At 40.2% G+C, this 13,191-nt stretch overlaps 1 protein-coding gene across 1 annotated transcript in view; it reads right to left on the bottom strand.

Moving 5' to 3' along the window:
- ppp2r5a (protein phosphatase 2, regulatory subunit B', alpha isoform) overlaps positions 1-13,191 on the bottom strand; it is a 44,042-nt gene that overhangs the window by 13,895 nt on the left and 16,956 nt on the right. The window contains exons 2-4 of the mRNA XM_062436903.1: positions 10,171-10,367; positions 1,271-1,372; positions 1,074-1,166 (exon numbers count right to left, since the gene is read on the bottom strand). Coding sequence (XP_062292887.1) covers positions 1,074-1,166; positions 1,271-1,372; positions 10,171-10,367 — 392 coding nt within the window. The remainder of the gene's footprint in view (positions 1-1,073; positions 1,167-1,270; positions 1,373-10,170; positions 10,368-13,191) is intronic.

Raw genomic sequence — 13,191 nt, 5'->3', positions numbered from 1 at the left:
AGGTAACATAACAAGCATTTAAAATGAGTATTACAGTACAAATTCAAATTATTGGAGAGAGTGGTCTCCCCCCGATCTCCTCCTCCCCAGACTCAAAACTCACACAGGTTTTTAGGTCGGGTTGAATCTATCCCAGTTGATCCAGTTTGTTTGTTTGCTTCCATGGCTGCAGCACACTGTGTCTGTGTGCTAATGTTTCATATCTGGCAAACTGGGGTGTCGAAATGGAATGTCAACATGATCTCACAGAAATACGTGAAATGACCATGACCTCTTAAAACTGCATTACATGGTGGTTGTGGCACGTAATGTGTTAAAATTATGTGGCAGCACCACGTTCAGGTTGAATGGGCAGTGGGCCAAATCACACAGGCCAAAAACAAAAAGAGACACTGCGCACCGAAATGGAAATTTCAAAGGAGAACATACCAACTACATTATTGTAGTCACATACGCCAGTATTTTAACTTAATCTCTGATAACATATCATGGTCGTTTTATGAGTTAGTTCAGAAAATCTATTGCATACTGGTCCTTTAACTATCATGCATAGTTCATAGGCTTCTATTAGACACATTCAGCATTCTCATCTCTCCGATGCCATTTTTCCCCTTTTTATTTATTTTATAATTAAATGAAGGTTTAAACTCTAAAAATATAAATTGAATATAGATGTTTTCTCCACAGAAATGTATTCAATGCTGAGGTATATAGGCAAAACATTTTTTTTTTTACACGGATTAAACTCAAAAAAGCCTTGCAACCTCCTGAGAAGCTCTGGTGACAGCATGGGAAACAGTTCTCTAACACACAATTAGCATACTAATTACCTAAATGACAAAACCAGTCTTTAGGTTACATATTATCTGTTTAAAAATGCATGTGGGTGAGGTCCAGTGTCTGCTGCTACTGTCTTCTTAAAGTTGCGAAAGAAGTAAAAAAAGTTTAAAAAAAATTGTCTACTAGGTGGAACATTTTATTGACACTTGGCCAGTTGTGCTGTTATACAAACTACTGGTGACTACATTATTATGACACACTTGACTCATGGTAAATGAGAAGAAGAAGCTTACCTGCAGAACAAACTTCTGATCGATGTAGCGCTTCGCAATGCTGGGCTGGAAGTCTGGATTCTCAAGAAAGCGCAGCAGAAACTCGTAGACAAGCTGGAGAAGAGAAATAAAAGGGAACAAAATGAAATAACACACAATGAGGAGACGTAAGAAGCAATATAGAGAAGCACAAAGAGAATCAAATGTCAGATTCATACTTGCATGTGAGGCCATGAAGCCTCTAGAGTGGGTTCATCCTCCTCTGGGTCAAAATCTGGGTTTTCACTTGGTGCAAGAGTCCGGAATATGTTGGTGCAGATCTGTGGAGAATGGGAGAACTGTTAATTACAGACAGACAAAGGGTTAACATCTCAGGAGAGCAGGGGAGGAGATACAGCAGGGAAATGAACTGTTACTTACAGATAATTAAATGAGCCTTTACTTAGACTGAGAGAGAGACAGACAGATGATAGAAGACTCAAACTCAAACCACAAACAATAATTACAATATATACAAATATCATTGGTGACTTGAGGTATTTGGTTTCCAGCACTCCACACCCAGCTCTAACAAAACAAGCTAATTGAATCATTCTCCTAAATTGCCAGGCACTGTTGACCGACACCCTCCTTTATTTATTCATCTTTTTACCACAAACAGCATGTAGTGCAGTATGAGTGAGTAAGAGAATGTGTTATACTGCAGGGTGACAAACACTGTGATGCATTTGGTTAGTTAATTTACCTACATGCCAAACAACTCAGACACACTTACATCACCTGAGGTACCAACTCAGTATCAAATAGCAGCTTCCCCAGCTGTTTAGAGAGCTTTTTGTTGGTAATAAGCAGGTGTTAATATTCACCAAGGAGTAAATAAAGAGGGACTGGAAAGCACAATTTAATTACAAACAGTTACAAGTAATGAAAATGAATTTTGAGACTTCATTAATTCAGTTTTCGGAATTCTCCAGAACTGGCAGTACAGCAAAGAAGAATCTAAGAATAAACATACAAGTGGAAAGAAATTTCTTTTTCTGAAGCAATTTTAACTTAAAATGATGTTTAATGACATCAACCAACAGAGTGGCTTACAGTAGATAAAACCATTACTGATTCTGCATGTGCCACAACCAACTATTTAAATGATGTACTGAAGACAATCACTGTAGCCACCCACCTCTCTCTCCCCCTTGTTATTTTTAGCGAGGGTAAACTTGTGTATGACACACACAACAGAGAGGAGCCAGAAAAGCTGGCATTATGTGATTGGATGGGCATACTCTCAAGCTGTAGTGGTAAAGACAAAATCATATTTTTTATTAGCAGCCGGAAAACCTAAATGACACTAATGGCAGCGAAGGAACACACACATAAACATAGTTAAAAAAAGGAACTAATAGAATATCAACTAAGAAATTAGTAAATGATGTCCTATTAAAACATACAGAGCAGTTTCACACCAAACACACAAGAGTTTGTTCAAAATTAGGAGTAAGTAGCACATAATCATTGAAAGCAGCCAACTAGAGAGCTGCGGTAAATAATCAAACACTAACTTTCTAGCCTGGTATCCTCATTCTTTTTGATATTTTCTGCCATTTTTTGAGACTTTTTTTACTGAGTCCCAGAGGGAGTGGTGAGTACAGTTACAGCTGGGGTTCCCAAACATTTTTTTCCCAGTGTGTGATCACTTTAACAAAGCTACATCTTCTTGAAATGTCTCCTCACAGGTTCCTTCTCAGATTGTTTTATCTGAATGCTTTAAGGAACCTGGAGGATTCAAATTACACAGTAATTCTAATAAATAATAGATGAGAAGAAAGTCTGGGAAAAATGTATTTTGTGGAGCAGAAAAGGATTTTCTCATGTTGGAAAACACGCAGCTACGGTGATTCTGGGAATCCAGAGATGCACAAAACGTTTCCGCTGTTCTGCTTTACAGTAAAAATATCTTTGTCATAACTCCCATCAATGTCAAATCCAATAGGACATGCATTGTGGAGGTCAGCCATTTGGGGTCAATGTTAAATTTAGTATAACTCTGGCTGTAAAACTTGCCCCAGAGAGTGCACCCGCTCTCCCTGGTGGAAAAAAAATGTAGCCTTGCTCTCTGCAATGTCAACCTTGCCCTTTTGTTGTGAGAAGTCCTGTAAGGAACCATTTCTGAATAACATCATAATGAATACATCTTATATGCACTCAGCGGGCACTTCATTAAGTAACACCTCACAGTTCCCTCTTTTGCTTTCCAAGTAGCCTGAATTGACCAAAGTCATTGTTGTGATCCCAGAACCACCCACAGATGACGAGAATAAAAAAAGAGGCAGTTCTTATTTTTGTTCGGCAACAATGCAATGATGCTGTGATATTCAGATGACCCAGTTTAAAATGTTCACATTTCCATTGCAGGCCTAATCTGCTTGTTATTAGCTGAAAGAGGAGTGGTACCCAGTGTGGTCTCATGCTGCTGTAGCCCCCTCCCCTTCAAGGTTGAATGAGCTGTGCGTTCACAGATGCCCTTCAGCTCACCACTGCTGTACTGAGCTGTTATTTGCCTGCTTGGGGCCTTCCTGTTCTTTTAGAGAAGTCTGACACTGTAGAGCAGCTAAAAATGCCATCTGGCGATCATAATTGTACTGTACAAAGTTCAAGGTCACTTAAACCATTCATCTCATCTATTCTTTAGCCATACAATAACAGGACCTGTTGACTGCCGGCACTGATTTAAAACCACACTAACCCAAAAAGTAGAGATAACTATACAATAAAGTTGCATATATGAGCTTTCACCACACGCACATAATCTGAAAGTTACCCCTCATATATCACTCAACTATTGCTCATTTACTCTGAAACAGTCATCAGGATTAAATACAGTGGAAGGTGTCGGTAAACAGCATCACATAAATACCAGGTGTGTCAGCTCTACTGTATCAACTGTGTGGTTGATGTCACAAGACTAATCAACCGTTAGATAATGGCAAACACTTCTTTTAGAGGAATCTGACATTATTGAATATAGCTCTTGAAAAGTGCTCAAAAGGTTTCTAAGGAACCAAAATTGCTTATTTAAAAGTTGAGAGCACTTAGTGTTGATGTTCAAGCAGTTTACGCCCGAGACATCCTTAACTTAATTGATGAAGCTGAGCAATAGTCCATTATGACATGTCACAGTGGGAAAAGCACAGGCATAAATGATAAAAAAAAATTACTGGATGAGTGATTTCCATTTAGCTGCTTCAGTTTCAGGGTCCTGGTGTTATGCATGCAGGCTGACTGTCATGGTATATTGGCACATTTGAACAGAACAAAGCCATTGTTAATGTTATTTAGCAACACCTGTGCTTTTTCTCTTATAAAAAGTCAAAGTGAGGAAAAAGGCCAATCAGCTGGCACACCTGGCATTTATTTATTAGCTCGTTTCCAGACACCTCTACATGCTCCTGATGATGTAAGTGTGAAACTGCAACCAAACTTTGATTCTTCTCATTGAGTCATTGTTGGTTTTGAAATAAAAGGAAAACAAGCAGGAAAAATGTTCATACAGTTCATATATATTACAATACAGATACACAGTATTACAGCAACAATTTTCACTTCATAAGCCTCCCAAACTACAGTAACGACATTACATCTGCATCTGTTAATAATGACGCAAACTCGGCCTCTGTGAGCTCTCTGTGGCGTATCACTTAGCTGTCCCCGGAGTGAGGGCACATCATAGGCTGAGCTGGAATCAGATGACTCAGATGACAGGGTGGGTTGCCAGGCGGTAAATTGTACCTCAGTGTGATGCCCATTTAGCCGGCGGAGTGCTCTGAGGCAGAGTGCTTACAAAGTCAAGATAATGAGCAGGGGTTGATGGTGCTGGGGGCACACGAACCGACATTAAAATAAAAAAAATGAAGCACTGAAGGTGCAGCTATTGTTTAACAAGGATCATAAGAATTGTAGTTTAACGTCACAGAAATGCCAAGGTGACTCGTCTACATTGAGGGTATTAATCATAACGCAACATAATGGGTTACGTAAGTCACCACACAAGCATCAGGCGAGCTTATATCAATTCCTCTATTCACTTCACAGCGTTTAAAAATAACTATGCTTGGACAAAACAAGAGAAAATATTGTGGGTGGAAAGTAAACAGGATAAAGCGTGTGAAAATTCTTATGGAGGATAAAAAGGAAGCGGTTATTTCTGTGTGTGTGTGAGTGAAAGTACGCTTCATAAAAGGTCTGTTTTCTAAGTGACAGCACTGGAAGTGAAACCAGTGTGTGTTAGTTGATAATGAGGGAGGCTGTGGCTCTGTGTGGGGTCAGTTTGTGGGAGACGCGAGTAGCAACCGACACCTAGCAACGCACAAGATAAGAGGAGGAGGAAGAGGCGGGGGGTAAGGGGGGTGAGATGAAGAGGACGTGCAAACATAGAGGGCAACGTTAGCAATACAGTGTGAAAAAAAGTGCGAATTAAAGCAAATAAAAAGGTAAATCGTAGCTCTTTTAAAACTAAACCCTTCTTCCTTACTTGGAAAGGGAAGAATTAAATCAAAACGGTTTAAGAGAAGTTGTTTTTATACTATACTAGTAACACTAATTATAGAGTGGGCACAAGAGCAAAAACCTCCTTTTACACAGATGAGAAACTGAGCTGTTTGTACTCCTAACAATCTCAGTGATCAAAGCAGTCCTCGCTGCAGCAGAATAATGGGCTTGCACTTTAAACGCTCACCTCTTCATTATCATGTGATGCCAAGCATGGAGTATCTGGGAGAGCTATTATCAAGCCAGCTTTCTGAAAGTGCAGCTGTTATTTGTCTAACCTCATTCTGAACCATGTCTGTAATATGGACACTTGGCCCTGAGATGGGCTCTTCTCTTGAGCTGGACCCGTGTCCCTCTGTTCTCCCACTGCATGGGTAAGTGAGATAATGAAGACGGACCCCTGACAATACCTGTGGACCAGCCGGAGTTATGTGTTCCCTCTGATCTACCCAACACGTTACTAATGAATTGCTCAAGAGCTCTGAGAGAATGATGTTGACAAGTCGAACCAAGTTATTGAATATTAGTCATTCAGTGTATGTATGACCTGCTGATTTATCACCGATAATAAGATTCAATAGCCTAATCTTCAATAATCTAGACCTGTAGCTGTGATGAAAAAGCTTTTCTTTTTTTTTTCCACTTATTCACATGCCCAAACAAAATTTACTTGCTTTAAATCAAAAGCTCACTATTTCACTCAAACACATAGTGAAAATAGCTTACTCGTGTTTTCATAACTAACAGCAAAATAACCTGCTGGAGGAGTCTAATCATTCGCATATGCTCACACTCTTTGACATGTGAACTGGAGGATCCGGGGATTGAACCGCCAATTTTCAGATTCCGCTTTACCTCCTGAGCCACAGCCCGCCGTATTAGCACGAGTATACTTTTATTGCTTTGGATTACTGACATAAGATGAATTGCCGCTATGTTTACTGCCCGTGTTCGAACATTAAACAATTCATCATTCAATGTAGCAGAGAAAGCACAAAATATCCATCTTGTATTTGCTATTATGAGGTTGATTACAACTGTCTTACAGTACAATGTATTTATTAAGGGGAAATCTTCTATGCTGCTTCACAGATGTGAAAATTATGACATTCTTAACACCTCAAATTGACATGATGGTAAAAAAAAGGGGGAAACTCAGACCAATCTGGTGTTTCTTTTGTTTATATATATATATTGGATAGTTTTAATTTCAGTGTGTCAAGATATCATACAGTTAAACTTAATCCATGTTGCCACTTGTGCTGTTTGCAGAGCTTTACAGCTTTACCAACCCTAACAAAGTGAAGGTGGAGAGATGGTATTTATTTAAAGTCTGGTGTCATTACGAGCTGTAACTGAAAGCCGTCATAACCTTCTTCACTGAAACTAAATGATGTCCTTGCTGAGTTTTTGGTTGCTTTAAGGGTGGGACTGTTACAATAACAGGGTACAGTACATTACTAATACATAATGTACTTTAAACACTGATGTTGGATCAGTTTAAACACTGACTAAGTGTAAGCTGGTTCACATTGTTGGCTGTCAACTCCTTATTTACTCTCCTATTCCTGTTTACACTGCCTTCCTGCTCATAGCTGCCAAACCATGGCAGGAGTACCGAGGACTAGCTTTCACTTTCACTGCCGGTCAAAACTTTAAACAGTTAACTTTTTTAAACACATAATTGTGATTGTTTTGTTACTTTTACATTTTTTTTAAATAAACTGTTGCTCTATTTGGAAATGAATTATTTTTTGATCACTGTAATTAGACACCTGTTGAAAATGCACTGCTATTAACACAACTGCACAAAAGTGCTGTTTGCTAAATGTAAACGTTACTTTTGACTGCAAATAACAATCTGCTGATTACATTCTCAATTAGTTGATCAATCTTTTAGTCTATGAAATGTTGAAAAATAATGAAAAATATGTAATTTACAAGTTCTCAAATGCTATGATGAAGACTTCAATTTGCTGGCTTTGTCAGATGAACAGTCAAGGAAAAAAACCTTCTCAATTTGAGAAGCTGGAACCATCAAATTTGGGCATTTTTGCTCAAATATTTCTTTTGATGGCTGACTAACGACTGTAGAATCACAGCTGCTTTCCTCATTAGAGACAAATCAATGAAAAAAGCTTTTGATTTTATGTTAATGTCCAAAACTTTCTATCCTCTTTCTGTTCATGTTTTTCATCCATCCATCTCAGTTTCCCATCAACTGCAGAACTATTACTTTAACAAAGTAATGTAAAACAGCTGAGTGATGGCAGTCTAAACTGAGTCCTAAATCAATGGCTGTAATGTATGACATGGATTACTGCCTGCAGTGCATCAGTAATTTTGAAGACTCGGTGGTAGATTTGTATCCATCATGATAATCTGCAGTGTGGAGTGAATCACTGCAGCATCGAATACAGTACAGACTGTTGTGTTCTAAATGTTGTACATGAGTCATTATTGTACTGTAGTAGGAAACTAGGCGGCTCAAGGCACCTGCTACATGAACACAGATCTACGACACGTCGGCCAAAGATACTCTGCAGGATGGATTGAGTGTTAAACAGACAAGTCTGGTAACAAGATTCCTCCAACAGCCAATCACTAGACACTGACCTTCACCTGAGCTCTGACCTCTTGGGTGAGTGTACTCATTGACGATCAGTGTATCTCCTGCTAATATGCTTATGAAATCATCAGCTTTGATGACTTCACTGTGCATAAGTATGAACTTCTTTGTCAGTTTTTCTTTGATCCTTCAACTGCTGACATTAATACTAACTTAAATGGACACACTGACTTTAAAATGTATTTTATCCTTGTTTGAAATAAATGACTGCATCAGAGTTATGACTGTGTAACTTTTCCATTCTTTCTTTGATGACTGCCTGCGAGGCAGTGCCTCACTAGAATAAGTGTGTTTTCGTCAGTTTTTCTTCTGTCAAAATGGACGAGCATAGAAAAATATTTCTGTGTGCTGGAGGGTATTATGTGACCTGAAGTTCAAACTGTGACTATTAGGACAAAATAGCACAACAGAACAGTGCATTGTCTGGGGATCTGACAAAAAACTAAAACAAGAGGGCAAATGTATAACATTTTCGGCAAAGACAAGTGTGCTTGGCTGTGGTAAAATAGCCACAAGAAGTTTTGAATAGGAGTGCAACAGAACACAAAACTCATGGTTTGGATTTTGAGTCATGGATCAGATAATTTTTTGGATCAGGGCAAGAGACATAGAACTTTATTTTCCATTTATTCTGTAAAACACCTAAGCAACTATTGTATATGGTCTTAAATGAAAACAAGACTCAAGATGTCCAATATTTAAATACAATCTTAAATTATATAAAATATTCGATACTCAATTGTTATATTAAAGTGCAATATGAGGTATGATACCTTCTTCCTTTAAACATGCTAGGGAAAAATCATCAAAACTTGATAACTTACAAACATGAACACACATCTTGTCCTGCGCCTTAGCTAGTTGAACGAGCCACGAGACAAACATACACTGGGGACAAGTGCAGTTAGCAGCTAGACAGCCAATTAGCTGTTCAGCTGCAGCACATTCAATAGAACGTCAACATTCCTACAGATGTCAAGAGCCCGTTAGACCCGTTAGATGCTGGCCTAGATCCTCCTTCACATTAAAAATCCCTGTTAGCGACACTGTCTATCCATGGCTCGTAGCTTCAGCTGTGTGTTTACTTTGCAATGAGACATCAAATTTTGCAATTAATCGGCGTGCATGCCATTGGGGGGCGATCTTTACACATCACGGATAAACTCCTGATACACCACTAGCCTTGAGTGCTAGTCACTGCCATTAGTGTAGGTTAGTCAGATGTTACCTGGGGTTAGAAATTGTTGTAAGTCTTAAATCTGTGGATTAGTTTCACACAGTGGGTTTGGTGATGAGTCTGAGTGGGGATTTTTGCCTCTCTGCCTTTATCTCCTCTACTCTCTGTGTAGGTGCAGCTGCCACTAACAGACAACATCAGAAAAGGTAAAAGATGGCACATATTACTCTAAAAATCTAGTTTTGGAGAGAACATTGAGAAAAATGCTAAAAAATAGTGATGGACAAACATTCAGTCTGTATAGTTTTAAATCTTAGATGACGTGTGTAATATGGAGACAACACAATAAAGTGATAGGAATGAGAGTATGAGAGAGGAGAGAAACAGACCAAATCAACTCAGCCTTCTGTATTTAAACTGTGGACTTGAAAGCTTGAATGGAACCAGTACAGTGAGGGGTTTTGGGTTAACAAGGTAACATGTGCCTCACGTGCTGCTGACATGACACACCCTGTCTAGACACACGATCAGCCTCCATTTTTAATCCTGCTCAAGTGCACAGGACATTACACAGAGCCTCAGAGAGGAGCGCTCACTGCTTTTTTGATAATTATGTTAAAAGAACAAAACTTTTGAAATAACAAAAAATGAAAATGAAATAACGGAACATTAATAGATAAAAAAAAGCTCAGGTTGAAAACTCTTGTTGATGTGGGCTTTTCACACAGATTCTTTTCTGAGTAAGCACTGCAAGGATGTATCCTCACCATGTTGGTGATCTCTGGGTACGCAGTTTCCACCAGCACCCCTCGATTGGTGGAGACATAGTCCACTAGCTCGTTAAGTGTGGCCCTCTTGATCTCCTTGCTCTTCAGGTCAATCACTGAGTCCAGGAAGTCAAAAAGCATGCAGCACTGCTGGAGTTTCTGGGTGAACAGTTCCTGCTGCTCTGTGGAGGGGGCATCTGAAATCACACAAAGCAAAGAAGGGAAGACATTGAGCCATTGCTGATCTATACCAGAGAGTATAATATAATTCTCTATGGAAACAGATTAGGAGGGACTTGTTGGTGCAGAAAAAAATAGTGTGGCATGCAAGTTGTTTTTTTTAATATGCATTGATTTTTGTTTTTTGACAGTCCCGGATATTGAAATCAATGACTAAAAAAACTCGAAACACCTAATTGATTGCATAATGTTACATTTCTAACTAAACTACTGTACAAACAGGCGGACAGACAATACATTGTTTCATTTTGCCACACAGAGGCAGCGCAGTCATACTCGGCTTTGATTGTAAAGCCTTTTATGGATTAGACGGTGAGTGCGTTCAGGGTTATTAGGGCTGTCAAACTTGACCCCAGCTAAGCTATAAACGGCATCTGGCAGCCGTCCAGATATGCAGTGACACACTGTACAGTGCTGTTCTGTTCCAGCACGGCAGCGGCTCATCGCTGTGGACACACGACTCTCTGTAATGGTAGCAGGAACACACGGCTAAGTGCACCAACACTGCAGGCCTGATTTACAACACCTCAAGAACCAGATACCCCAAAGGTTGTGGGGTTACGCAAATATAGACGCTATCCACACCACTTGTTGACAGTACAGTGATACTACAACTACAGTTACATGCAGTTACATCAAGTTTTTGCCCTTATTCTGAAAAAGACAATATTCCTACTAAGTTGTTTACGTGGCTAATATTCCACTGATATTCCCATTTACAGAGGGTTTTCAGGGTTTTCCTCTGCTCCAGTGTGAGCGGGAATCACAAAATCTCCACGGGAAGTGAAGTAAACCAGCGAGATGAAAAACATTAGTGAGCAGATGCCTGATATGTATTGATTATAAATTTATAGTTACAGGCACATCCAGTACCTAGGTTGTCCCATGATGTTTACTACACTGCTGAGTGTTCTCGGTGCATCACACTGAGTTGTCACCGTCAGTCCGTGGCTGCATGCCAGGATAATAACCAATCCCCTCCATCCTCGTCGTGGAGAAGGCACGCTCTGTTTTTCCAGCCCACCCTGAACAGCTCTCCGATCTCCTCTCATTCCTCTGTCTGCAGTCCTGCTCCAACATATGTCATTTTGCCTGTGCTTTACACAACCGGCCCGTCACGCATCTCCATCCCCAGCCCTGCAAAATGTTGGCTAGTTGGTTTGTTTACAACGCACAGAGCTGACCATAAACAGCCAGGACGCTGTGTGTCTCAAACTACGGTAAAAAGCCTAACTGGGATGAGTATTTCCCATCTTTACCCAAATCAGCTCTTAATATACTTATTATACTACAATATACATAGCTTGCAACACTCATACGTTTTAATTACTGCTCTAAAATACACACAAACACACCTGTGCAATCACACTCAAGTGCTATTGAGAGTTTGAAGTCAGAAGTTGAAGCTGAGCCAAACAGCAAGCTGAAGTGACGCCTGTTCAGTTGATACTATGCAACTGAACAGACATTACCTCAGAAAAACGGTGTGGCGCTGACAATGCACGGTCAGACACGGCCAAAAACCTCACAATACATTTCACACCTAGTGAAAATGTTCCGGTGGTGTTGACAGCTGACGTAGTACTTACGCAACTGAACACCGCAGGTCAGCTCACTGGCTGCTGCTATGAGTAAACTCAATATGTGAGTGTAACTACAGCAGGCTTACTTGTTGACCCACCGCTTCATCTTAATGCCAATTTTCCAACGTATCACGTCTCAAAAGGATTCCATATTGAAAGGGCAGACTGAATACCAAACTGGAACGAGAGAGAGAGGAAAAAAGGGGACCGTGATACCCCTGCGGCCTGTGCTGGTGTGAACATGACATACAAGTAGCTCACATTTCTCTCCTGTAAGCGTATAAATAGGCGTACAGTAGACTTGTTCAGGGCTGGGTATCAAGCACGCTGGATGGAGATCTTCAGTGTGTTTTCAATCCATATATGATGGATAAAAAAAGGAAGAGCATATCAGAGCAATATAGCACCATGCCTGCACCTTAAATCCAGGTTAAGCTTTCTCTGTTTGTAGATTTTACATATATTCTCCTCTCCAAAGAAAGCTGCGCAGTTAACTTAGCCTACTTTGCAGTTTCTTGGAATTAACACAGGCAACATTCAAGCTGGGATTAAACATATTCACAATGTGTTTCATGTGAGCTTCCTGAGTAACCAGGCACTATGTGAAGACAATTATTGGATTTCTTTACAGGGAATTGTCTTTAGTCTCCTGAGAGGAGAGATTGCTGTGCCTGACACAGCCTGACATGTTGATGCTCTTCCCAATGAGAAGCTATTTTTGCCTTGCAGATACAGATGCATTAGTGCACAAATTCCTCAGGGTGCTTAGAAAAGAAGGGAAATATTTCCATTGGAACTATGAAGCTATGTGCAAGAACAAAGAGAAGCAAGAGAGCATTTGAGAGAAGGGTTGGGTTGATTTCCGGTTTTGCCAGTCCGGTGTACAAGCTGAAACCAGTTTGATTTAACTGATAGGGTATTTGTCATCATGAGACATTTAGGTGTCTTACTTGGCTCCGACACTGACAGGGGCCGGCTGCTGCTTTGCACCCAGCGGGATGCCAAAGACAAGTTGGAAGAGGAAGGCTGACCTGTGCTAACGCCGCAGATCTCACTGATAACCCAGATAAACCTGGTTGGGCTGCTTACACCTTCCAGCAGTGTGAGAGCAGCTTGTGCTTCAAAAACAGCCTGCCAATACAAAGGATGGCTAGCATTGATAACATAGCCGTGCTCCGGCTGTTGAGCTTGAAACTTG

Source organism: Scomber scombrus, chromosome 17 (assembly GCF_963691925.1).
Source record: "Scomber scombrus chromosome 17, fScoSco1.1, whole genome shotgun sequence".
Classification (NCBI taxonomy): Eukaryota; Metazoa; Chordata; class Actinopteri; order Scombriformes; family Scombridae; genus Scomber; species Scomber scombrus.
The sequence above is the reverse complement of the archived record's forward strand: the minus strand, read 5'-3'. Positions and strand labels throughout refer to the sequence as shown.